This window comes from Corvus kubaryi, unplaced genomic scaffold (assembly GCF_017639235.1).
Source record: "Corvus kubaryi isolate FWS band 111438036 unplaced genomic scaffold, C.kubaryi_AGA036_p1.0 37373, whole genome shotgun sequence".
In the NCBI taxonomy this organism is placed as follows: Eukaryota; Metazoa; Chordata; class Aves; order Passeriformes; family Corvidae; genus Corvus; species Corvus kubaryi.
The window spans coordinates 249403-276560 of record NW_024581121.1 but is presented as its reverse complement, the minus strand read 5'-3'; the positions used below and the strand labels follow the sequence as shown (position 1 = coordinate 276560).

At 49.5% G+C, this 27158-nt stretch overlaps 1 protein-coding gene across 1 annotated transcript in view; it reads right to left on the bottom strand.

Annotated features, from left to right (window-relative positions):
• ASH1L (ASH1 like histone lysine methyltransferase) overlaps window positions 1-26066 on the bottom strand; it is a 57567-nt gene extending 31501 nt beyond the window's left edge. Inside the window, exons 1-4 of the mRNA XM_042034522.1 lie at window positions 25552-26066; window positions 11485-16240; window positions 5002-5103; window positions 731-1472 (exon numbers count right to left, since the gene is read on the bottom strand). Coding sequence (XP_041890456.1) covers window positions 731-1472; window positions 5002-5103; window positions 11485-16240; window positions 25552-25974 — 6023 coding nt within the window. The 5' untranslated portion in view covers window positions 25975-26066. The remainder of the gene's footprint in view (window positions 1-730; window positions 1473-5001; window positions 5104-11484; window positions 16241-25551) is intronic.
• Window positions 26067-27158: the final 1092 nt, after the last annotated feature.

Here is a 27158-nt window from a genome sequence, read left to right as displayed (position 1 = left end):
ATCCCTTGGAGCCTCAGCTGAGTAATTCAGAAGGCAGCTCTTGCTCTCTGCTTTTGCACTCTAAATCCAGCACGTGGCAACCCTTTCCTCAGCCTTCAGGACAGCCACAGAGCAGCCCCTGAACACGTGGTGCCAGCAGCACCCTCACAGCACCCATTTCTGGGAAGGAGAACTCCTGACAGAGTTTGATCTGTTTATTGATGGCTTTGGGGACAAGCATGAGAAGATGAGATCAGAGAGAGATTTTTGGTGTGGTCCTTTACCAGTGACTGCACAGGTGCACCCCTTAACTCCTCCCTGCTGCTTTAGCTTTTACTCTTCATCTGCTGTACATCAGTTGATCTCCCTTTACATCCTGTGTTGCCTGTAAGTATTTGTTTGGGATCTACATGAGCAGATCCCACGGCACACGCAACTCCTCAGGGTTCCTTGTTCCACACAGGAGGAAGGAACAATCTGGGGCACCTCATCAGTGACCCTGTTACAACTCATTAAAACGTATCCTTCACCAACACAACAAGCACAGAACTGACAGTTTTAGATCACTTGAGATCCCACCCCATTTCTGGGGTGTGTTCAGTACCTGAGGAAGACCCTGAACACACTTAACGTTGACATGTTCATGTTGGTGCCCTCTACACTGAACTCCTTAATAAAATCAAGCAGACGATTTCCTCAATGACTGAACCGTTCTAAAACCAACTGAGGTACAAAACTGTAAGGGAATCACCTCTTATTGCTCTCCTGCTCATCTTCAGGCAAAGACTTGTGTCTCTTCCTGGCCTGTTCCTCCGGCAGCCACCTCTTCCTCTTCCAGCCTTTGCGGTGCTCAGGGTCCAGGTTCACGCTCTGCACCACGGCTTCGATGACGTCCGTGATGGTGTCTGGCCCCAGGTGCAGGGGGCTGCTGCTCTGCTCCCTGTTCTCCAGCTCCTGGCTGACCAGCCTGGCTGCCTGGAAGGCCTGCATGGACACCATGGCCTGCAGCGGGTACTTGCGCGGCCGCCCCGGCCGGCGCTTCACGAAGTTGTTCCCTGTCCGCGACTGCCTCTGCAGCTTTTTGGCTTTCAGGATTTTGTTGACGTGGTCCAGATTTTTTTTTGTCGCCAGGATCTTGTTGTAATTGCACATTTTCCTCGCTTGCCGCTGCATGGCCTCCACCACGCTCCTCTTGAGGTGCCGCGGGGAGTAGCTGCCGGGCAGCCGCTCCTGCAGCAGGGAGATGCTGTCGCTGCAGGAGCTGCCGGGGATGGCCGGAGCCCCCAGGCCGTCCTGCTTGCCCAGGACTCTCTCCCGGGAGTGGTTCCGGGCAGGACTGGCTGATGGAGGGGCGGACACGTTGGCCATGACGGCTTCCAGGGTCTTGTCCAGCGTGGGCGGCCCGTCCTGCTGGGCCATGCGCTGCAGCAGGGTGTCCACCGAGTCCTCGGCGGCCGGGGCCAGGCGCGCGCTCCGGGCCGGCCCCGCCACCCCTGGAACACACAGAGACAGGGCTGGAGAGGGGCTGGGAGCAGAAACATGGAGCTGAAACACAGCAGCTGCATCAACTGACAGCGTTTGTGCCCTGGGGCTGCCCAGAACATTCGTTGACAAGGTTCTGTAACGTGGAGAGGGACCCAGTGATACAAGTCAGTCAAACTTTGTATCATCACTTTTAATGTACAATTATTTTCTCTTTATTCCCACATAATCCCCCTTTTCTAACAGCAAGGAGCAAGGAGGGTTCACATGATCCTCAAGTTTCTTTCTATTCAACACTAAAAATACAAAACCCTCTGTGTGCACATAAAAATTGAATCCTGATAAAAAATGGAGCAACATTTGAAATGTTTTTAAAGTAATTTTTCTTTTCTTTTTAAAGTTTGGAAGTACTGAAACAACTATTTTCATTGCTCTTCCAGTTTTTTTATCAAATAGACAAGGCTGATGATGACAGAACTGATTGGATAAAGGTAAATCAAAGCAGCTGGACAAAAGAGAAAGGCTAATTTACAGAGGGAGTAAATTTAGATCTGGCTTTTAAAACTGTTATATGCTTTAGGGCTGAAGACTGGCGCTTGAAAAAGAGAGTTTCCAGGTCAACCATGTAGATTATGCTGCATTAAAAAGGGATTTGTTCTAAACTAAGAGCTTCCCAAAGCTGCCCTGCTGCTCCTTAGTGATAACATTCCATCAGAAGAAATCCTGTTCTTTCTGGAATGAAATGGATGCGGCCTTCTCACAAATACATCACAACTGCACATTAGCATTGACAAAATGTTACTGTAATTGTGGCCAATTATTTAGATCAGATCTGCTTAACCCAGCGGGGCCCAGGCTGGAGCCTGAGCAGCACATCCTGGTGTCAAGGGAACTGTTAAAGGAAGACAACAAAATGTGTTTATAAAGGGCTCTGGCACTTGACAGGAGGGAGAGTATTTGTTAGATGACAGAGATACAGCATAACCAGTTAAAATATTTTCTACCCTTCTAGCTGTTCTTGAAGTCTTTTCTACTTGAAGTATTTTCTAATATTTTCAGTAGTCCAATTGTGTTACACTGGAGAACTCATTTCTCACTAAGATTCCAAAGTCAGGAATTTGTAAGTGCAAATGAAAAGGTGCTTCAGAGAGTGCACAGTTTGGAGGAGGAAGAGTCAGCAAAACGTGTTCTAAAAATCCTCCTCTGGACAATGCTCTTCCTGGTGACAAAGGACAAGAGGAGCCTCCTGCTGTGAGCTGACCTGGACACCCCAACAACTCCGAGACAACTGGAAGGATTTATGCTTTCAGCTCTGCATTTCAGATGAAATAATAAAGATAAATTACCCTTTGTTTTCTTCTGGCCTTTAGAGGCACATGGGGATGGAGCTAGGGCTCCTCACAGAACCCACCTGCTCAGTGAACCTCAACCAGCACCACATCCCCTGGATGCCCTGGAACTGGTGCTGCTGCTTGGAAACTGATCCAAAGGGCTGGGACACTGCAGGCTCTGACCCCAGGACAGCTGCAGCTCCTCTCTGACAAACACACTGAAACCCACATGCATTCCAGATCCATGGAAAATACAACAATGACTGATCTCAGCTGCATCGTCACTTCGGTGACTTTGAAGTTGATAAACTCGTGATTCATGTCATTCCAATGCTCCTGCACAAAACACTCCTCAACTTTAACACTTCCTATTCCCAGCTACAACGACTGCAGCTGCCCCTTTCAAGTGAGCAAGGGCAAGAAAGTGAATGAGACAGAGGAAAAAGGAAGATCCCTTTCCCACTGCAAAGGACTTTGTGCAGCACAGGCTGAATGGAGCATCTGTTGCAAACATCTGTTTAAAGCAGGGAGGAAATGGCACTTTTGGCATATCCTTCCTAGATGGAAATCATAACTAGTTCTAAGTACCAATCCTAGGGATTTACTACATATTTGCAGTCAATTTGGATGTCTAAGAATGTCTGAATTCTGGTAATGGGAGTGTTTCTGCAACTGAGCTTCTTAAAAAATGGGTCAACCTGCTGGATTTTCTTCTGTCCAATCCTAGGGGAGCTCACATTCCATTTTTACAGAATCATAGAATGGTTTGGGTTGGAAGGGACCTTAATGAGCATCTTGCTCCACTCCCCTGCCTTGGGCAGGGACACCTTCCACTGGGGCAGGTTGTTCACAGCCCACTCCAGCCTCTCCTGCTATCTGGGATAACCACTGGGTGACAACACCCAGGAGATGAACATCTTCAGCTCCTCCCTGTGACAATTTGGTCAATAGGTTTGACATTGTCACAGGGGTAAAATGTGGCTGACAGCAACACACAGTCACACACACACTGTGACCTCCTGACAAAACAGAGCTCAAACACAGAGTCAGAGAATCATGGAATCACTAATGCTGGAAAAGATCTCCCAGCCCATCGAGTCCACCCTGTGCCCGATGCCCACCCTGTGCCCAGCCCAGAGCTCTGAGTGCCACCTCCAGCCCTTCCTTGCACACCTCCAGGCATGGGCACTCCAAACCTCCCTGGGCAGCTCCTGCCAAGGCCTGAGCACCCTTTCCATGGGGAAATTCCTGCTGCTGTCCACCCTGAGCCTCCCCTGGCCCAGCCTGAGGCCGTTCCCTCTCCTCCTGTCCCTGTTCCCTGCCAGCAGAGCCCGACCCCCCCGGCTGCCCCCTCCTGTCAGGGACTTGTGCAGAGCCACAAGGTCCCCCCTGAGCCTCCTTTGCTCCAGCCTGAGCCCCTTTGCAGCTCCCTCATCCCTCAGATGACTGTCTAGAGCTTTGTTGCCCTGTCAGGAGGGAGAATCTTTCCCTTCCTCATGAGCCTCAAGCAGCGACCTGCAGGGACTGCCAGCCCTTGGCTCCCTCGCTCTCCTGCTGCAACATCCACTCCACCTCACCAGGATCCTGCACCCAAGATTTGTTCTTGTACCACAGACTTGATGAGATGCTAGCAGAGCTCCCAGGCCTTCCAGTACTTCCATTATCTCTCTCCCATGAGTATTCCTGACCTGGCTGGGGCATTCACAGCTGGACCATTACTGATGAGTGGGATGAGCCACATGCCATCCTCCATCACCTTGGCAGGATTTTCACATGTGAGGAAGAAAACCCAACAGCACAGTCCAGCCTGATCCTCCCCTGACCTACCCAGGGGCAAGAACCCTCTGCCTCCAGAGCAGTGCCAGAGTCAGGCTCTTCCCCAGGGAGGAATTAATTTATTCCTCTAGTTAACTGATTAGCTGTAATGTCACAGGTCTGGATTAAAGCACTGAGCTCCACAAGGCCTAACTTAACCCGGTGGGGAACCAAACCCTGCCCTGCCACAGCTGTGCTGCTGTTTCTCTAAGCACCAGCTCAAGTCTCCCTGTTCTACAACCCAACCTACAGCACTTGTATCCCAAAATGCCAGGGGAAAAACTCAGTATCTCCACGAGCTGAAGTCCTCACAGCCATGCTGTCCCAGCTGTGTCTCAGCACAGGTCTGAGCAAAGCAGCGATCCCAAAACCAAGGCCCCCGAGCAGGACTTGCCTGGAGAAGAAGTGCTCTCCGACGCGGATCTCTTCCGGGAAGGGCTGCAGTTTGTGCTCTCCGACTGCCTCTGTGAGGGTTTGTCCTGGCTTGGCAAAGTGCCTGCAAAGCACATCAGGGAAAGGCACAAAAAACATCATTTCGGTCTGGCTGTGCCAATACAACACCAAAGGCTCAAACTGAGGTTACTCTGGTGTGGCTTCAGGAACACCTGTGTGCTCCCATGAACACAGGGAAGGATGGAAAGGAAACACCAAGCAGGGATTTGGCACAGGCCAACGGCATAGGTAAACAAGCCGTGACTAAAGCCATGCAATACTAACCACCCAAATTAGCTTGTAGGTGAGAAAAGAAAACCCCCCCATATTCCTGCTCTCAACTGAACTCCCCTGCTTCACTCAAACTCCTTGATTTCAGAGCTTGGGAAAGACCTCTGCAGACTACCAAGACCAACCACCCTGCTCAAAACAGAGTCAGGTTGCTCAGGGCCACCACATTCCGCTGGGTTTTCCACATCTCCAGTGACACAGACTCCGTGATCCACCGTTCCCTCACCCTCACTGGGAACGTCTTTTCTTCTGCACAAACACAATTCCCTGAACTCCAGCAGGTGCCCTTTGTCTCTCCTGCCACTGAGCACCACCAGGACCAGTTTGGCTCCTTTTTCTTCATTCCCTCCCATCTGGAACGTGGGCACACTGGGAAGAGCTCCCTTTGTGCATCCTCTGTTCCAGGCTGGGCAATCCCAACTCTCCTGACCTCTCTGGATGACCGATCCCAGCTCTCCCAGGCCCTCTGGATGACAGAGGCTCCAACCCTCCCTGGTCATTCCTTGGCTCTCCACTGCACTCACTGCAGCATGTCCGTGTCTCTCTCGGACTGGGCAGCCCAGAGCCGGACACAGCACTCCAGATGTGGCCTCTCCAGAGTGGAGGAGAAGGGAATAACAATCCCCTTCATCCTCCTGGAGATGATCTCCATAACCCAGCCCCTGGTGCTGTTCCTCAGAGAGCCTCTCCAGCCCATCCTGCCAGCGCTGGTCCCCATGTGTGCTGGCACTGTCCCCTGCCGTGGCCACTGTCCCTCTCAGCCCTGTCCCACCATTCAGGGCATTGGGAGGGAGGTGAAACAGCGCTGGAACCCGGATTGATCCCTGGGGAGCACTGAGGAGCTTTGTGCTGCTGATCCCATCCCTCTGTGCTGGAAGGTCACCTCATTCTGGAAAAGCACTGCCTTCCCCTCCTTGGGCAGAACTGCTCATCAGGAACTGCAGAAAGGTGAAAAGCTTAAAAAAAAAAAACAACTTAAGATTTTTAAATTCCTTAGATTTGTTGTGCTGTGCTGCTTTTCCTTTTCAAGATCCTGGCACAATAAAAAACACAAGTATTTCTGCTCCAGTCCATCACGGCAAATCTGTTAAAGCCCTGGGGCCTAAACAAGTGAGGATGATGATTATCCACACACAGAGCAGCGCTGGATTTTAGGCACCTGCAAAACACGTTTCACTCTGTGTTCTGAGCACACAGGGCTTGCTGTTACTTGCTAAATCCTTGGATGATGTCACCAGGCAGCAGGAAGCACAATTACCATTCCTTGAGTTAAAACCAATTTTAGAAAGACACAGGAATCCCACGACTGCTGCAGGGTGAAGGGCCGGGGCTGGGAATGGCAGCTCTGCTGAGAACACAAGCAAAGACCTATTTCTGTTTCCCTTTTAATACATAAATATTTTCTTACAGTAAACTGCTTTATTTTCCTAAAATTTGAACTTTTAGAGAATCCCAATTACTCTTGAAAGCAAAGGCTGTGGGAGTCATGAAAATGTCATAGAAAAACCTGGTATTGCAGTTATGAAAATGCTGAGATATTAAAAACTCAGATCAGTATAAAAACCCAGATAAGCAAAAATGCACATGGCAGCGTGAGAGGAGAATGAGCATATCCTGTAAATATCTAGAAGACAAAATCCAGGATGCAAAACCCCAGATTTTTGCTGTTTCCCTTCAAAATATGGTTCATAATGAAGGAGCTCTTTGGTTCTGAGCTCTTTCCTCCCCTCCTCAAAGAATCCTCCAAAAGGTAACAGCAGGACACTGAAGTTCTGCCCAAAATTCCTCCTCTGCCCATGGCCTGGAGCTTCAGTGCCTCAAGGGAAACCCCAAGGAGTGCAATGATGGGAGAATCCTTGAAAGCACCAAACTGACTCACCAGAGTCTCTGGGAAAATCTCCTTTGAGATCCTCTCTTGCCCCAAAGTTTGGAAATTTTTAATCATGGGCACTCTTAGCTCCTGATGTACCAGCTGTGACTGCTGGAGGGAATGAGCAGCACTTTTCCAAGGATTCCAACCTCTCGAGAGGGCAGAGGGATAGCTCTCTTTGTCATGAACTCTCCTCAACAAGGGCACCATCACAAGGCTCCTGGACACTGTCCCAGGCTGCAACCCATGCTCCTGCTGAATTTCCTCATGGCATCCTGCTGTAGGATGGTGCTGGTGGGCTCTTCCAGCAGCTCTGGCTCCTGCTGTTCCCACCACACACAGGGACGGCACCTGCAGCAGAGCTCAGCTGGGACACTGCACAGGTGCTCAGCACTGGGAAGAGCTGTCCTGCTTCCAGCTGGGACTGAGGGAATTTGTCCCAGTACCTGGCTCAGCTGTGCCTGGGTTCAGGGTGAGGATGATGTTGGTCACACCCCAATGGTTGGTTGGTGTCCAGCAGTGCTCACCCTCAGCCCAGGACTCCTCAGTGTCCCCAGCTCTGCCAGCAGGGCCAGGACAGCTGACCCCAGCTGGCCACAGGATATTCCACACCACGGAGTGTCCGGCCCAGTGGGGGGGTGGCCAGGATCCCCCGATTGGGTACAGGCTGGGCATGGGGTGGGCAGTGACTGCACTGGGCATCACTGGTGCTTCCTGGGGTTTATTCACAGGATCATGGAGTGGTTTGGGCTGGAAGGGACCCTAAAGCTCATCTCATTTCATGCCACCCCCTGCCATGGGCAGGGACACCTTCCATGATCCCAGGCTGCTCCAAGCCCCGATCGGTGCTGGGGACTGGCAGCAGGTACTGAGCAACTGTACCAGGCACCACTTGTGCTTCCTGGGGTTTATTTCCCTCTCTCCTTTTCATAACAATTATTACTACTGTTATTATTACATATAATTTTATTTCAATTATTAAAGAGTTGTTATCTCTACCCACAAGTTTCACTTTATTCCGACCCTCTGCCCACCCACCCTTCTGGGCTCAGGGGGGTGCTGAGCTGCCCAGGGGTTACACCCACAGCAGGTCTGTCATTCCAGGGTGAGTTTTCCTCCTAAGGAACTCCAAGATGCATTGATTTCATAAAGTCTACACTAAATAAGTACCCCGGGAGCTGGGATTAAAAATAGAAATTAAGCAGCGGGAGAAAGTGTTCTAAGCAGGAATGGGCTGTAATTCATAATAGGGGAAAAAAGAGGGAGAAGGTTTTGGAGGCTGCGGGGATGGCCCAGCGGTGCCTGCGCTGCTGGCAGGGGGTGGCACGTCCCGGGGGCTGTCACCGCCGGTGCTCCGGGGGCTGTCACCGCCGGTGCTCCGGGGGCTGTCACTGCCGGTGTCCCGGGGGCTGTCACCGCCGGTGCTCCGGCCTCCGGGACCCCAGACTCCGCGAGGGGCCCCTGTGTGACACCCGCCACCGCTCAGCATCCCGGGACACGCTCAGCCCCCCCTGCCCCGCTCAGGTCCCCCCGCTCAGCCCCCTCCGCCCCACCGGGCTCGGCGGGACGCGGCACAGGAGCGGCGGGGCCGCCAGGGGGCGCTGCTGCCCGCCGGTCCCGGGGCTCCGGGGCGGGAACGGGAACGGCCGGGAATCCTCGGGATAGGGACCGGCACAGGGACCGGGAATCCTGGGGATAGGGACCGGCACAGGGACCGGGAACCCTCGGGATAGGGACCGGCACAGGGACCGGGACGCCTCGGGGCACACATGGTCTAGGACTGCCCGGTTCACCCCAGGAGCCCACACGGTCGTGCCCGGTAACACCGGTTATCCCAGGTGTTATCCCACGGGAACGGACAGACTGGGACACCCAGACCGGGACGCGGACACCTGGCCTGGTGTTTGCACAGGGAACGACAGCGGGACAGACGGTCCAGCTGCACCAGTCCCCACCACACGGCTGATCCTGCCAGGACTGGGAGCGGAACACAGCGAGGCCACGGGAACTGCAAGCAGCACAGCAAGGCTGGGCTATGACACAGGATCAGCTGTCCAAAATAACTCCTGAGGTGAAGCTGTGGAAGTTCAGGAGCAGCGCCTGGGAACTTGGGATGAACAGGCAGCAGCACCCTACAAAACTCCCCCGGACAAACCATCAGCGCCTCGTGACCTGCACCGCTGCGGCTGTGCCAGCGTCACACAACAGCCCCAGCGTGGGACCTTCCACCTGTGCTTCACCTCCCGGGAAACTCCCACCTCCACGGGAGTCCTGCTTGCACAAACAACCACCACAACTCTTCCCTAACGCAACTCAGCCATGGGTAAACCTCTGAAAATATCTGGCATCGGCCAATATCGTAAAAAGAATTTGTTCATCCCGTTAGGCCAGGCTGTGGAGGTGAGGTGGATTTTCCACATGGAATACTCTGAAATAAAGCACCATAAACGTTCCCTATGGATCCCAAAGACTCATTCTGGATGGGTTCCCTGATGCTGATCCCTGACTGCTTATTCCAAGGCTCTGGTCCAGCACCTCTCCACCATGCATCTAAACTGTATCTGGTTTTATAAATAAACAATCTTTCATGCACCAAAGGTGCATTCCCTCTATCTGTGCCTTTGCTTTAATCTTCCATGGTCATGGATTCAGGCACCACAGCTAAAACCAAAACACCCCAAACACAACATGCAAACTGACACAGGCCTAAACCCCCCCAAATCAGGCATTTCCCTTTCCTGGGACTTTTTACCAGCTGTGGTTTAAGTTTTCCAACTGGCGTGGGGCACTGGGAACTCCTTGGGAATGAGCTGGACACCGAGCCAAACACCAGCCTCACCACACAGCCAGGATCCAGGTGGGAATGCAGTGCCTGGAAGTGATACCCCACACCTGAGGAATCACTCAAACTTCCTGGGACAGGGAGTGAGCAGAGCTTTCACCAAAAAGCATCTCTGCTCTCCCCCTCCCTTGGGTTACTCCTACACAAGCCCAGGTCAGATCATTCACTGCAATGGAAAACATCTCAAAATTCCCAGAGCTGCACAGGTTCCCACAACCAATTCACTCCTCAGAGTCAAATTTAACCATCTGAGTGACCCAGCAGTTGGAATTTCTCTTTCCATCGCTGCAGGAGAAGCAATCTCATGGCTCTATTGCCTTCTCCACACTCCCCTCACCACCTCAAGTAATTTCAGTACCAGCACAAAGAAATATGAACTTGTCAAAGATGCAGCTGCTTCCAACTGCCCTTAAAATAAAGAAGGAAAACATAAACCCCCCCAAACCAAGAGAAGAACCCTGTCCATAGACAGGTGTGCAGAACAGGAGGTGGCAGGAGGCAGCAGAGCAGGAGTACCACATGGGAAGGAGCAAGATGAGAGCCGGGAATGTGAGGAGGGATTATTCAGTCCTGGCAGCTGGTTCTTGCTCTGTGAAATATTACTCACAAGTGGCTTTGGACAATGATTTAAATTTCCAGGGAGAATGTAGGCAAGAAGGGGAGGGAGAAGCAGCTCAGGCTTCCTTCCCACAGTGGAAGCAGGCCGGAGCACAAGCCACACTTGCCCTTTGCAGGTTATCTTTTCTTTTCCATAATATTATGCAAATGACAAGCTCCTGTTCCTGCTCCTCCTGTTCCAGTTTTGCTCGAAGCTGTCAGATGCATTTCCCAGCTATGAATAAATCCAAAATTTCTAGGTTTGGTCTCAGGCATCCCCAGCATTGCCCCCAGCTGTTCTGAGGTGTTGCAAGAGGCCTCAAGGCAGGGATTGAAAGCTCTGTTGTAGCAGGTTGTCAAAATAACTGAAATGGAGTTACAAAAGGAATAAGAAACATTTTCTTAAATGGAAATATTACTCACAACAGTAGCAGCAACAGCTGGTCTAAACCAAACCAACCAAACTTCAAACCAAACAGAAACATGGCTTTGGAAATACCAAAAATGGTGAGAAACTTTCCCTCATTTCTCTGGAAAGTTAAAATTGTGTGGAAAAAGCAATGATCTTTGCACAAGAAAGCATCCTTAGCCTGACTGTAAGGAAGCAAGAGGAGTCTGTTGGGAAGAGGGACACCCAGAGTGCCGTGGGTGTCCCTGGGGGAGATCCCACATCAGTCTGTGCTGGCACTGCAGGAACAGAGCCCTCGGGGAGGGCGGGAGCAGGGCTGCACCCCGCACCGATCCCTGCAGAGCCAGCGCCTCACCCGCCCCCTGCTCCCGCCGCGTTTGGTACAACAGAACCCAGCGAGACTCGTGGCAAGCGGGCCCAGCCCGAGCTCCCTTACCTGACAGTGGCTGCAGGGCCTTCTCCAGGGAAGGCACGGGCTCCTTCCGGAGGGGCCGGCTGAGCGACGCGTCCTGGCCACTGAACAGTCCGGGGCTCTCGGGTAACTTTTTACGTCCGTTGGTGCTGGCAGAGTTCGTGACTCTGCAGCTGCCTATTGCACTTGTGAAAAGGTTTGTGTGTTCATCGCTGCTGGCCGGCTCCGAGCTGGGAGTGAATCCCCCCAGGGACAGAGCTGGGGAATTTTCGGAGCAGTCTATCTGCAGAGGTGTCTGCAACCCCAGCGCCAAGGAATTAGACTCCGAAGGCTCTCTCCTGACCCACTGCTCGTCTCTGCTTAGCAAACCCTTGGAAGGTGACAGGTGAGGACAAGACATGTGGCATCTGTGTTTCTCTTTATGTTTGTACCTCTCGCCAACAGCCTCCTTCCCAAACCTGTAGCGCTTCAAGGACTCCAGAACCGTTCTGGAGGAGCTGTTGGCCGTGATGGTGTCCATGGAAACCTGCGGCTGCTCGGAGGAGCGGTGCTCCCGGTGCTTGTGGCGGTGCCTGTGCTTGTGTTCCAGCATCCAGCCGTAGGCCATCTCGGGGGGGACGCTGGGATACGTGCTCATGGACAGCAGCGGAGTCCTGCTTGTGGTGAGGAAAGCTTCCTGGCGCAAGAGTTTATGCTTCTTCTTGTGGTATTTGGTGGGGTTGAGAAGCAGGTGGCCTGTATGCATGTAGGAAGGTGGGGGCAGGGGAGTAGTGAAAGAAGGAGAGGGTGGAGGAGGGTAAAGAGTTGGAGGGTACCTTCCGTAATAACCTAATCCTATGGGAGCAGCTGCCAGGGGAGAAGGGGAGTAAGGCATGCCATAGGAGGGGTAGAACCCGGTGCTGGACAGGGGGAAGCTGAGGCTATGCATGAAAGGCATTTCTGCCATAGCTTCCCGCATTTTTGGAGGCCTGCCTCTCTTTTTCTTTAAATCAGGTTTTCTAATGTAGTGCAAAGGATCTAAAGGAAAAGTAGGGTGGGTGTAGAAACTATTGAAATTTATCCTAAAAATGGTAGGCAGCAAATCTCGGGGTATAAAATGGTGACTTCTGTGGGTTATTCTAATTTCGCTTAATCGACTTATTAACTCCTCCAGCTCAGCGAGGAAGTCGGGGTCCTGCCTCCCTCGGAGCTGAGGGTACTTCTTTTTCCTTTTTCGCTTCTGCCTCTTCATCTTGTCGTAGCTGAGGTAATCGTGGCTGCGGCGCTTGCACTTGTGCTTGTGCTTTTCCTTCAGGTTACTCAGCACGGTGGAAGTTTCGGGTGGGATAAGGGACACGTGGTCAAACGAGTGCCTTTTCTTCTTCTGCCCGCAGAACTTCTCCGCTCGGTCCGAAGTGCTGTTGTTGTCCGTGCCTATCCCGCTGTCGCTGGGGATGGTCTCGTCGCTGTGGGACTCGCTCACGGGGGAAGGGGTGGCCTCTTTGAGCGACGTCAGCTCGCTCAGGTGCGAGGGGGAGTTGGGCAGCAGCGTCGGTGGGGACAATCTCCTCCTCCCCTTGGCTGCTTTCTTCATGGCGAGCGTCTGCACGACGCTGCCCTGCCTGGAGTGGAGGTGCAGGTAGGGCACCGAGCTGGGCTCGATGAACCCCGCGTCGCTGCTCACAGGGCTCTGCCCCCCGCTCACGGCCGAGGACTGGGAGCAAACCGGAGACGGGAGGATCTCCGAGGGATTCGCTGCCGAGGGCAGCAAGTGGGGAAGGACCTGTCCTAGGGACGTACCAGGAGCTTGCTGGGCAGACTTCTCCAGAACTGTCAGACTGGCGGCACTGCTGGCTAAAATGCCGTTCAGGACAGCTTTCGGTTTCCTCCCTCTCCTTTTTCCTATGTAAATCGTTCCTTTCTTGCTGACATTGATTTGCTGGCCTAGTTTTGAACCAAATGTGGCAGCAAGAGTTGACACGGTGTTGTGGAGCTTGGATTGCATCTTCCCTTTGGTATTTGGTTCCACTGTACTGGACAGAATCTGATTCAGAAGTTTCTTTCGCTTCAGAGTTTTCATTTTATTTATTTTTCGAATAATTGTTTTCATTAACTGTCCGTTATTTCTCTTGGCAACTTTTCTGTCTGAGTCTACTTCCAAATCACTCATGCTACAAATACTGGGGCTTTGGACTTCTTCTGGCCCTCGGAGCTGGTCCGTCCTCTCAAAGAACTCCCCAGGTCGATGCTGTTCACTTTCAGGTCCCATCTTGCTCGAGTTCTCTGTTCCAACAAAAGGTGCCACAGACAGAATAGGTGGTTTCATTTTAATCGATGACCGGATCTGCCTTTTAGGTCTCCCTCTCTTTTTAGGAAAAGCTTGTCCTGATAAGCTTTGTTTTAGGGAGGGAATTTCGACTTCAGGCTGCAAAATTGGAGGTTCTTGCTCTTCTTTTGACTGCACTGAAAAGACTTTTGACGCTGGGATCTTAAGAGTTCTTTTGGGGGGACCTTCGAGTTCCGGCATTTCCTTGGATTTAGGTCTTCCTCTCTTGGGTTTGTACATGTCAGGTAAGAAATCATCCGACATACACAAGCTAGAGGGTTGTTTGTGAGCACTGTAGAACTTCTGAGTTTGTTTGTCAGTCTCAGCCAGCAGTGCCAGAGACTGTCCATTAGCTTCATTCAGCTTTGGCAACTGATGTTTGACAAATTCGTGCTCCACAAATGAGGACGATCCGATGTTTTTCAGGAATTTGGCCTGCTCCAAATTACTGCTTGATAGTGCACTGTATGAAATGTTTTTAAAAAGTTCTGACCTTTCTAGTTCCAGACCCTTTGGAGGTCGGCACGCGCTTCTTGACACCACTTTAGTCCATCGTGGCTTCCTTCCTTTTCTTTTCTTTAAAGGTTTTGATTGCTGAGTGCTGCTCAGGTTTTTTGCTCCTTGGCAGGATTTCTCGGATGCAGCTATTGCACCGATCTTGAGGAACTGCTTGCTCCCAAACAAGCTGGTAAAACTAACTACTGAAGGGGTGACAGTAGCGTGGATGCTTGTCTCAGCTGCCAAAATGGGCTTTTTCCCTGTGGGAGGACTTGTTCTTGAAGTTTCCACGTAAGATGCTTTTGAATCACTTAAGTCTTTCTCAGCACCTTTAAAATCGGTGCCGAGGGTGTGGTTCAATGTCCTGTTCAGACTCAGGAGGGTGCTGTCCGAGGAGAACGGCGTTTTGCCCATCGGATCGGAAATGCCTTCCAAGAGCTCTGCCGTGGAACTTAAGTGCAATGAGTTGGATGCCAGCTGGGAGGAGGCTGTGGAGAGGCTCCTGTTCAGGGTGGGGACAGACACCGTGGGGGAAGGAGACGGGAGATTCCCCTCTCCCACTGCACTGAACGGGGACTTGGCTGTCGACACCTCCGAGGCACCTCCTGTCCTGAAGTCTGGTGAAGTGCAATAAACGGGAGGCTGCTTTTCGTGCTTAGACGTTTCATAAATCCCTTTCTCACTGGATGAGTAGGCATCCTGTGGAACACACATTCCTTCATTAAACATCTCTTTGCCTACATCAGCAATTTCTTTCCGAATTGAAAACTTGTCCAAGATGCTTTCTTTGCTCTGTCTCATAACGTGCTTCTCAAAGGTTTTGCTGGTAGTATTTTCCTTCAGTAAATCCGCAGGCTCATGGCTTTCAAGGCTACTGAGGTTTGAATTGCAAGGAAGCCTAAAGGGCTCTGAGGAGGGCACGAGGGAGTCTGCTTTCAGACTTCCAGAGTCCTTGTTAGCCAAACCAGCTGGACTGCCAAGCCCTGCTGGCTTCTTCCCACAGTCCTTGCTAACCAACCCCACGGGACTGCTGATTCCTGGCATCTTCCTCCCAGAGTCCTTGCTGACCGGTCCCATCGGGCTGCCAATCCCTGGTGTCTTCCTTCCAGAGTCTTTGTTAACCAGAACTGTGGTGTTCCCAGTCCCTGGCATCTTCCTCCCAGAATCCTTGTTAAGCAGACCTGTAGGACTATTTATTCCCAACAACTTCTTCCCAGCGTCCTTGTTAACCAATCCTGCTGGAGTGCTGATCCCTACTGGCTTCTTGAGAGGCTCCTTACTGGTCAGTGCAGTTGGAGGGCTGATCCCTGGAAGTTTCCTCCCCACATCTTTGCTGATCAGTCCAACTGCAGAGCTGGTCACTGGCTGCTTCTTTCCCGAGTCCTTGTGAACTAACCCTGTTGGAGTGCTGATGGCTGGAGGCCTCTTCCCAGAGTCCTTGCTAACCAATCCAATCAAGGGGCTGATCCCCTGGGGCTTCTTCCCAGAGTCTTTGTTAACCAATATGGCTGCACTGCCAATCCCTAATGGCTTCTTCCCTGAGTCCTTGTTCACCAATCCAACAGCAATCCCAGAGCCTGGCAGTTTCTTTACCAAATCTTTGTTAACCAACCCACTCGCAGTTACGGTTCCTGGCAGCTTCTTCCCGGAGTCTTTAACCAAACCAGATGGAGTTCCATTTCCACTTCCAGGCTTCTTCTGCTTTGTTTTGGAAGACTTGGAAGGAGGACAAGTTGCAATAAGTTGCACCAATTTTTCTGTGACAGTTGTTGCTCCATTAATTTCTGTTCTATCCTTTAAGTCAGAATTATGGCTACTGATAAGAGTCGGAGGAGATGACTTTATATAATCTGTCATTTCAGAGTGCAATGGGGAAACTTTCTTAGATAAAGGGGTTGTTTCTACTTGGATACCTTCATCCACGTGTAACTCAACCGATGCAACTTCTCCAGCTTTCTTGTAAGACTTTGAAGGGTCCTAAGAGTTAATAAAAAAAAAAAGTCTTTAGGAACAGAGTACAAAGTATCACTTTGAGTAACACAGTATCTCCTTATGTTTGGGTGATTAACACTTGCTCTGGTAACATGGTTACTCTATAAACAGAGGCTTCACGATCCTATTAATTTTAAAGCAAACAACAGTAATATCAATAATTTGAATAATAAAATATCATCATAAAATAAAGACATTAAGCAAATAATAATGATATTCATATTTAAAGCAAAATTTTATAACAGTGGACACGTTGAGGTTTTCCTGATGTTAATGAAACCCAAACTCCCTCCCACTCCGGAAATATAAACCATTTAATCTGTCCCCCAATTATTATAAATATTCTTCAAAAATACTGTTGATGTTTATTAATAAAAACCCACTAACAAAAATGTGCTGGGCTATTTATAACGTGAGAGCACTTGAAGAGCTCACATGGTGCTGAGCAGCAGCTGAGCAGTGCCCTGCAAGGGCTGGCACTGTCACCCTGTCCCTGCACAGCCCTGCTGGCAGCTCAGTCACGTCCCCCCGGCCCCTTGCACCAACAGCTTCTCCTCCCAGCACACCACTGACAGTCAGAAAAATAAGTAAAATAAAATAAGTCAAATGATTCTGTTCGCATGGGGGGGTGGTAACACACACACATGGAGTAACTGAGACTCACACTTATTTCCAGTTAGGACCCAACCAAACTTGAAATTTATTCTGTAAAGGTTAAAATCAAAATTGCAATACCCATTACCTTCATAAATCCTACTGAGAGCATCTCAGTAAGTTCATCTTTTAGTTTGGAAGGACACTCTTTACACAGAGTGCCCAACACATCTCTGCAGTGCAGGGGATACGTTCACTCCAAGCAGGGGCTGGACATGGAAGGCTCTGAGCCCTGATGAGATAATTCTGCCCATGGTTCTGATGTCCCCCAACATAAGAAGGACGTGGAACTGTTGGAGCAAGTCCAGAAGAGGCCACGAGGTTGCTCAGGGGATTGGAGCCCCTTCCCTGTGGAGAAAGGCTGGGAATGTTCAGCCTGGAGAAGAGAAGGTTGTGTGGAGACCTCAGAGCCCCTTGCAGGATCTGAAGGGGCTCCAGGGAAGCTGGAGAGGGACTGTTCATCAGGAACTGGAGAGACAGGACAAGGGGGAGTGGCTTCAAATGGACAGAGAGGAAATTTAGGTTGGATATATGGAAGGGATTGTTCCCTGTGAGGGTGGGCAGGCCCTGGCACAGGGTGCCCAGAGAAGCTGTGGCTGCCCCTGGATCCCTGGAAGTGTCCAAGGCCAGGTTGGACAGAGCTGGGCTAGTGGAAGGTGTCCCTGCCCATGGCAGGGGGGCATGGAATGAGCTGGGCTTTGAGGTCCCTCCCAGCTTAAAGTCACTGTGATTCTGTGATTCCACTCCATGATCCTAATTACAAATACAACCAGAAAACCTTCTGGGACCTACCAGAACAAACACTAAATACGGAGTGAAAGCCATCAACGCCGCAGCTGTTCATCCCTCTGCAATAAAAACTGATATGGCAGCAGCCTGGCACCTCCTGCCCTTGATTACAGCCAGCATCACCCTGACCCCAGAGCTGTACCCACAGCAAATACCCACGGATGCTGAAGGAAGGGACAGCCTGGGTTCCTCTGAAACAGCCAACTTTGGTGCTGATCATGCAGGAAGTATTTGTTCAGTCAGCTGCACCAGCAGGACTTAACCAGGAGGTTGCAGCCTGGATCAAGCTGGACACTGGTGAGATGGGAAGCAGTGGTGTGGGTAATGTGGGAGCCTCTGCAGTGACCCCCAGGCACCCCAAAATCCAGGGCTGCTCCCTCCTGCAGGGATGAAACAGCAGGGGGGCTTCTTTCTGCCCACCTCCAGGCCTGGCACCCACATGGAAACTCCTGAGTCAGCATGACACCGCTCTGAGCCAACGCTCCTGGAATTCCCTGGGGCAGCCTCTGAGTGCCAGAGAGTCCCTAACGAGGATTTAAGTGAGCAACCTTCAGAGAGCTGCATCCTCCTTTCTATGGCCTGAAATTCTGACAAGAACTTCGGAAGGAAAATCTCCTTTGTTCGGTGGACTTCAAAAATCCACCTAAATACTGACTTGGGAATTTAGCTCCTCATCCCTGTATTTGCTCAGCCATCAGTGTATCCACACTCTTCCTTCTTTCTTTCGTTCCTCCTGGGTGCTCTGCCAGCCCCGGGTCAGGCTCTGTGGTGCTCTCACACTGTCACTGCTGGGAATCCAACACCTCTTGGCAGGCTCTGCTTTTCCCTGCTCACCTCCATTTCCAAGCAAAGAGCTTGGAAGTTTGAGCAGATACTTAAACAATAAATACATAACTAACGAAACCCTTCCAAACACCAGCTTTGATCTAAGCAAGATGCCAGGATTCTGAAAACAAGACTTTAGCATCAAACACGGATCCTTTGAAAGCTGAAGGCGTGTGCCCTGGAAAGCTTCTTTCTCATCTAAGGGTGAGTGAGTTTTCCAAGCACACTGAAAATTATTTCAAAGAACATGAAAAGCAAAACAGGAAACATCTAGTGAGAAGTCAGTCAAGATGTCAAAAAAGTCTGTAATTTTTTTCAGCATTTTTACAGCCAAAATTCTTACATGGGAAATTATTTTCTTTCCTTTTTTTTTTTTTTTTGCCATAAATCTACTTAATAATTAACATGATTAACAAAAACATTTTGGAGGGACATTTTTAAGGACAAAATTTCATCTGGTAACTTCTAACAGAAACATCTTGAACAAAATATGTAACCTTTGGAGAAGGTTGCAGTGGCTGCAAAAACATTAAAAAACCTCCCAACATCAGCCACAGAGTCAAAGCTGCTTCTTGCAATTCTGTATTATTAAAAATTTCAGATTTTTGGTCGAAGCGAATAGCAGATATTGCTGCCACTAAGGAGGATCCCACTGGAAGAATAACAGTATTGCAGACAGATACCAAAATCAAACTGCAGTCATGCACAGCCCCGAACTTCAGGAACAAAAAGGGTATTTTCCGTGAGGGGGCAGCAGTAAAAGAAAAGAACTGGACTCCGCTGCTCATTTACTGAGGGAATCAGGTAAATCAGCTTCAGCCACACCAGTCCAACTGTGGCAGCACACACAGGCCGCCCTGGACACCCCTGGGAAACACCCCCAGGACACTCCCTGGAACAAACCCCAGAACAAACCCCAGGAGATGCCCCAGGGCACCCCCCTGGACACACCCTACAGGAGACACCCCCCAGGACCAATCCCCCAGGACACACATCCCAGACACATTCTCAGGACACACCTATCAGGAGACATCCCCCAGGACACACTCCCCAGGACACCCCTCCTTCCCCTTGGACGTGCCTCCCTGATCCCAGGACACACTCCCACACCCTGGACACACCCCGCAGAGTACCCCTGGACACGCCCCAGGGCACACATCCTGGACACATTCCCAGGACACTCCCTAAGACCCAACCCCCCCAGACACCCAGCCCAGGACACACTTTGGGATCCACCCCCAGGACACACCCCCCCAGTGTTCCAGCCTGTGGCCAAGTGGTCAGGCTGACCCTCAGCTGCAATCTTATGGACACACTCGGGAACTTCCCCCTGGAACACTCCCAATCCACAGCTGGGAAGTGGGGAGCAGCCAGGACTGGCACCCGCGGAGGGGACAGCAAAGGTGTCCTGCTTCCCTGGAATAACTCCCCGTGCCCACACAAGCGTTCTGTGGGATGGGAAGCAGAGACCTGAAGTCCAGTCCAAGTGACAGAGTGTCCTCAGGGCTTCGGTGGCTGCTCCCATGGACCTCTAAGTGTGTCCCTGTCTCCTGCTCCCGCCAGCTCCGGGTGCTGGCAGCGGGGCTCACAGGGCAGCATTCAGCACTTCAACTCCCTCCTGAGCCCTACTTCCCTGTCTGACTCGGGCAAATGCACAGTTTTGTATCAGGGGAAGCACAAAGTCAGCTTTTAATCAGATGGATTTGTGAGGACTGTGGAAAAAAGAAAAGACCCCTCAGCATCTCCTGAGTGTTTCACCCAGTCTCGGCTCCTGTCTCTACCTGCCTCAAGCTTCCTCACTGCTGCCTCAGGGTTGCAATCAAATGGACAATGCCATAAACAGTTTTCCTGGAATTCTGTGCCTTTTCAGCCCAAATTTCAAGCCCTGCTCTACGTTCCTGTGGTGTCAGATGGAATGAAATGGCCCATCTGGGCACAAAGCCGTTCAAAAGGGCGAGATTACGTTGCAACAAAAAGCATGTTGTGGTTTAAAAACTGAAACATTTGCTCCTGTGCAATCTTTAGTTCAACTGTCTGGTGTAAGAATCCATCCAATAAAAGTATTGCCCAAAGCAATTGCATAAAACATGTTACGTTTCCATAAAATTGGTATTATTCTTAGTTTGCACTGAGCTAAACTGAAATTCCGTATCTCCTATGTGAACATACGGTTTCTTGACCTGCACCATTCATTTGAGGAATAATTCCAGGTTATTTTTATATAAACTATTAACAGGTTATAATCCATCACTGGGGCCATGGGTTAGCAGTGGCCTTGGCAGTGCTGGGGGAACAGCTGAACTCGGTGATCTCAAAGGTTCTTTTCAACCCGAACAGTTTTGTGATTCCAGAACCATCACAGGCAGCAACAGCAAAAAAATTTTATTCTAAAAAGGGAATCTGTTGTTACCCTACAGCACAGTCTCAGGGTTTATTACTACTAGACCATTATTTACTGTGATTATCGTTGCTATTTATTTGCAAAAAGCTCAAGGGTAGCTGATCTCTCCTGAGAACAAGGACATCTATCGAGTCTGGTGTCACACTTCTCAACTAAAACCAAGTTACAAAACACAAGATTGTCTCAGCTTCCCACACCTGAAGTAGTAAGAAGGAACCAGCCTGTGAATGAAAATGTTGGTTGTTATTTCTCTTGAGAACCACCAGCAAGCACTAAGGGGTTTTTATGCACATACACAGACTTACCCATTACTGCTCTGGCTGTTGTACTTCAGGCCAATGCTCAGGCTACAATTCAAACGAGCATTCTGAGGAATCACAGAAGTTGTTTTGTAGTTATGGCATCAACATATTCCATGCAGTTCCCCAAATAAAAATGTCGTCTACTTTTCACCTCCAAGACTTTTTAGTCTTTTCTAAAAGCAAGTGTGAACTACCAGGAATACAATGATTCTGTGGAATTAGTCTAAGACAAAAACTTATGTCTCAGATCCTGCAGGAAATATTCTTGAGCTATCCAAAAAGGAAAGAAATCAATTCTTCAGCTTCTTTACTTTTTTGCTTGAAACTTTTTCAGTTGGTGGCTGTGATTTCATCAGCAAACTTCCCTGTAGAGCTTCCCTGCATGACCAAAGGCAAGAGGAAGAGCTCCAGAATCCTGCACTCAGCAGTTTTACACAGGAATAAGGAGATGGAGCAGGAGGGCAAGTCCCAACCTGCTGCACTGTGTAACCACCGAGTCAGAGTTACACAGGCTGCTACTGTCACTTCTTGCCTTTTATTTGCTAAATCTTTACTACTGCACCTTTACCAGCACAGCTGAACCATTCCTACACATCATCCTACAAACTAACAGGGGCAAAATGTGTATTTTTGTTCAAGGCTCAGGTTCTTGGGCTTGGCACAGCAATGTCTGCCTGCCCCAGGACACTTTCTGAAAGAACGAAATCCAAGTTCCACACTCTGTGTCAAAAAGCAAACTGAGCACTGCCTGGCTATTGCAGCACCTGGTAATTTTGTTTCTTGTAACACCTGGAAATCTCAGTCATTTCTGAGTTTCCTTTTTCTGCTCTATGATTTTCTCCTCAGAAAAAATATCTATTAACTTTTCTGTCTACACATTTCTGGAGGACAAATTGTAAATATACAAGGAAAAGTTTCTCCACTGAAAGGGTGCTCAGGCATTAGAACAGGTTGCCCAGGGAAGTGGTGGAATTGCCATCCCTGGAAGCGTTCAGAAACGTGTGGATGTGGCACCTGGGGACAGGGTTCAGTGGTGAACACGGCAGTGCTGGGAACAGCTGCATTCCATGAGCTGGGAAGGCTTTTCCAACATGAACGATTCTGTGACTCCAACTCACCTCACCCACCCACTCCCCTTTCAGACTGGGGATAAACCCTCCGTTCGTATACCTGAAGACACTCCCCAAGTTCTACAAGTCCTGTCAGCACTAAACTTGAAGAAAAAAACCTGTCAGAGATGGGAGTGCAAAGGATTTTCCCACTATTTTCATTTTCACACTGGTATTCCCAGGAGAAGAATTCCACTACTTCTCTTTGTCTTTCAGTGGTTAACTGTGCATACTGCAAGAGCTACATTTTCATTCTAATTCTTTATTGCTCCTTTAAAAGAACAGAAAGTTCCGTTTCAGAGCTCCAAGTAAAGCCACACCTGGCTCTGAATGGGTCACATGTTTGCTTTCCCCTCCTCTTCATCCACAGCAAAAATTTAGGGATAAATTTTCCTTTGCTGAAGTGTAATCTGCAGTGCTAAAACTTGCTTTATTTCATGGCAGTAAGACAAAAAAAACAACCTCTGGGTATTATATTCAAAACATGTGATGGTTTTAAACCATCATTCCCACTTATTTCCACACAGACACTTCTAATCCCACTTCAGGAATCAGCAGGATGTTGTTTAATGTCATTTCTAACAATCCAAAGTGCAAAATGGCAGCAGGGAACAGACAGACTTAAACACCATCTCAGAACGATTCCGGAGAGAGCAGAGGATCTAAAGTGAGTTATCATGAGTCAGGGATTTGGAACTCTTGTAAATAATGCAAATTTAATGCAACAGATCTGCATCCTCTGCATCACACACGGGGGCTGCTCGCCAGGCAGGAGAGCAGTGACTGCAATTTAAAACTGACGTGGTACCAACGGTGCCATGCACCACATCAGTAATATTCTACAACATCACTAATATTTGCCTCCCTTTCTACTTTCCACGTGAAATGGGATGGATCTCTGGAAAAAAAATCCTGGTGTATAAACAAAGATGTCAAGGATGAAGAATCCCTGCTGTCATCATGCGAATTCAAATATTGATTATTTTCTCTGGTAAAAACTCCCAGGGCACGATCTCTTGATGCAAAGGGAAAGCCTCCAGATGCAATGGTGCCTTTTGTGTGTAGAAGCAGGGAATTATGGAATGTCCTGAGCTGGAAGGGACCCACAGGGATCACCCAGTCCAACCCCAGGCCCTGCACAGACACCCCAACAACCCCACCCTGGGCATCCCTGGCAGCGCTGTCCAAACGCTCCTGGAGCTCTGGCAGCCTCGGGGCCGTGCCCATTCCCTGGGGAGCCTGGGCAGTGCCCAGCACCCTCTGGGGGAAGAACCTTTCCCTGATACCCAACCTAAACCTCCCTTGATTAACTTAACATTAAACCTCCCCTGAATAAGAGATTTTCAGCTGCAGGGACCACCTCAATTCAGACATCAAGAGAAATCACTGGTTGGATATTCCAGACTGGCCCAATATTCAACTCATTGCAACAGTCTTGTCAAAAAAAAAAAAAAAAAAAAAAAATAAAAAAAAAAAAAAGAAAACCATCAGTGTAGTAACAAACTGTGATCGACTCTTCCGATGTTTTTCAAGCCAAAGTTAGAAACATCATTAGGAATAATCAGCTTGTTCTGAAATGGAAGAATGTAAAATAAAGGCCGTTGCCAAAATTTTAAGTTACGCAACGTACACTTGAGAATTTCTTGTTCAATAGGCTGACTAAAATCACCTCTGCTTCCAGCGGAGGAAAACCCCAATGTGAGTGCATTGTAGAGCCTGGAAAAAGCAATTTTACTCCTTACACGTAACATCCAGCACACTTGTTTTGTCAGGACATAATTTATTACTCAGAATCACAGAATCCCAGGCTGGTTTGGGCTAAAAGGGATTTTAAAGATTTCATTCCACCCTCTGCCATGGACAGGGACACCTCCCACTGTCCCAGGCTGCTCCAAGCCCCAATGTCCAGCCTGGCCTGGGACACTGCCAGGGATCCAGGGGCAGCCACAGCTTCTCTGGGCACCCTGTGCCAGGGCCTGCCCACCCTCACAGCCAAGAATTCCTTCCCAATATCCCATCTAAGCCTGCCCTGTGGCAGTGGGAAGCCATTCCCCCTGTCCTGTCACTTGTAAATAGTCTCTCTCTCGTAGGCTCCCTTCAGGCATCAGAAGGCCACAATGAGGTCATCCCAAAATTTCACTTCTCTTTAAGGTGACTCTTCCTCAAGGCCAATTCCAGTCAGGGTGTGCCAGGGGAAAGGAAAAGGTCTGGGTATGTCAGACAGACATCACCTCAGCACAAGGTGAGGAATTTTCCTTCCCCTTGGGCAGGCTCTGCCTTAGGAGACCTGCCAGCACAGATTTATGCAGGGAGCCTTGAGAACAGGACACAGGCTGGAGAAAGGGAAATGCTTCAGCCTTGGGAACCTCTGGAGCAGGAGCATCCTGAACAGACAACCCCTGTAAAGGAAGGACTCCAGCTTCCAGGGATTCCCTGGACTCCCTGCTGAATCACCTGGCAGTGCTACATAAGGGTATATTCTAACATCTGATTAACAAAACTTTTATGTTTTTTGGAAAAAAGAGCAGGCTGTAACCAAACCCTTCAAAAATTTGCCATCTATGCAACTATATTTGTAATCCTTGCCATTTATCCTATTTTCCCTATCTGCTACTGCTGCTCTTACTGATTACATCACGGAGATCATAAAAACAAATCCTCGAGGCAGGGCTACTTCCTTGTGTTTGGAAAAGCCCTGGCACATCTCTCCAGCCACTGCATTTACATGCAGGTTATCACCAGGCTGGTTTCTCGCTCATTTGGAAAAGTCTCTTTTACTTTTCAGACCCTGCCTGAGCTGTCCATGGACACAGCAAAACAACTGGTTCTAACAGGTAGGAAAAACATAAATCCAACCACCAGAGACAAGCACAGCACATCCAGAGCCCCATCTCAAGAGAGACAAGACCAAATCCCTCCACTTTGTTACAGAAAAGAGACTAAAAATCTCACCATTACTTTTCAGAAATGAACCCACTCCAGGTGAATATGGGAATTATCTTCCACTGCTGTTGAAACAACAAATTGGCAAACTGAGAAAGAGCCTTTTTTTCCTGCTAATGGCCACAAAATCAAACCATTTCTAACTCCAGACACTTCAGTATCAGAGGTTACATGGAAAAACAGCAGAACACGGTGGTGCAGAGATGACGAAGCTTTTAAACACAGCTTAAATGTACCGTGACTTGCAAATCACCCCACTACCACATCACTCACTTGCTTCGAAGGACAGTGCTCGCTCTTCTCCTCTGTCATCTTCCCACTCTTGGGAGCCCTTCTTGGCTGCTTGATGCTGGTTTTTATGGCAGGCCGGCAGACATAATTCTCCAGGTTCTTGGGAGGCTTTTTCGTCCGCTTTGCTTGAAGGCCAATCTTCAATTTCAGGTTTCCCTCGGAAAAGTTTGTTTCCTTCACCGAGAACTGCTGCTGTGCATCGCTCAGAGCCTCGCCCTTGCCGCTCTCCGCGCTGTTCCCCTCCCGGCTCTTCTTCTTCCCGTCCTCTTCGTCCTTGGTGCAACCTTCGAGCTCCGCTTCCCCTTTGCCCACCAACGTGCCAATGTTTACCACAGAGGGGCTTTTCCCAGAAAACCCTTCAGAATCAGAACCCAAGCCTAACATAGCAGTATTCCGAGGGTCCATCACAGGCGGAATATTTGCCTTCGGGTGATTTTAGGGAAGATTTACAGAGATATGTTCCTCAGAAGAGCTGTTCCACTATGGGCAGTCAACATCTTTCACTCTGTGGGAGGAAAAGACAGACAGAATAAATTTGGATTTTCTAGCAGAAATTAAATTAATATTAAAACCAATTAGAAAGCAAACAATTGTATTTCAGACAAGCACAGCAGCTGATGTTCTGAGACACCAACCATTCCAGCCACCTCCTTCAAATCCACGATTTAACTCTGAAACACTTTTAAATGATAAGTGAAAAATCAAAAGTATGTGAATATTCTAATTTCCAATTCATCCACAGGACATTTCAGATGATGGCTATAGATTTTAATATTGATCATCAAAGTAATTTTTTTATTTATAACCAGAGCCCACTTAGTCCCAGTCTTGCTGCTTTTACTCTGAATACACTGGAAGAGACGCATCTAAGGAAGGACGGGGCAAATGAAACCCAAGAGAAAGCATCCAAACCCCAGAAATATTCTGGCTTTAACTGTCTGAGCCACCACGAAAGCTGAGCCTAACCCACGTGAGCATCAGTTTACAAACATGCCACAAAATCCGCTTGTTAGTTAAGGACTTTCCACAATTCAGGAGGAAGGATGGGAGAACAGAAGCCAACCCCACCAAACACATTCACACACTGGTTCGTGCTTCCTGAAGCACAGGAAGAGGGAAGTCCACACTTCCATCAGCACAGACACTGTTACGAACATAGAATTGACCTATTTAGCACAAAATAATAGAGGGAACCTTTTCATCTTAACTACAGCAAAAGTAAATTAGAGTCAAGTTGTTTCTGAGGGTCCCCAGACCCTCGTAAAGCACTGACCCCCTGCTCACACACAGACCCCGAGCCCTGAGCTTCCCTCCCTGCCAGAGAACAAATCCAACCTGTGCCCCTTGTAGTTTTATCACGCAGACAAAAATCCCAAACTCTCAGAACAGTTTGGGCTGGGAGGGACTTTAAAGCTCATCTCATCCCACCTGCCATGGCAGGGACACCTTCCACTGTCCCAGGCTGCTCCAAGCCCCAATGTCCAGCCTGGCCTTGGGCACTGCCAGGGATCCAGGGGCAGCCACAGCCTCTCTGGGCACCCTGTGCCAGGGCTTCACCACGAAGCCATTCCCCCTTGTCCTGTCTCCAA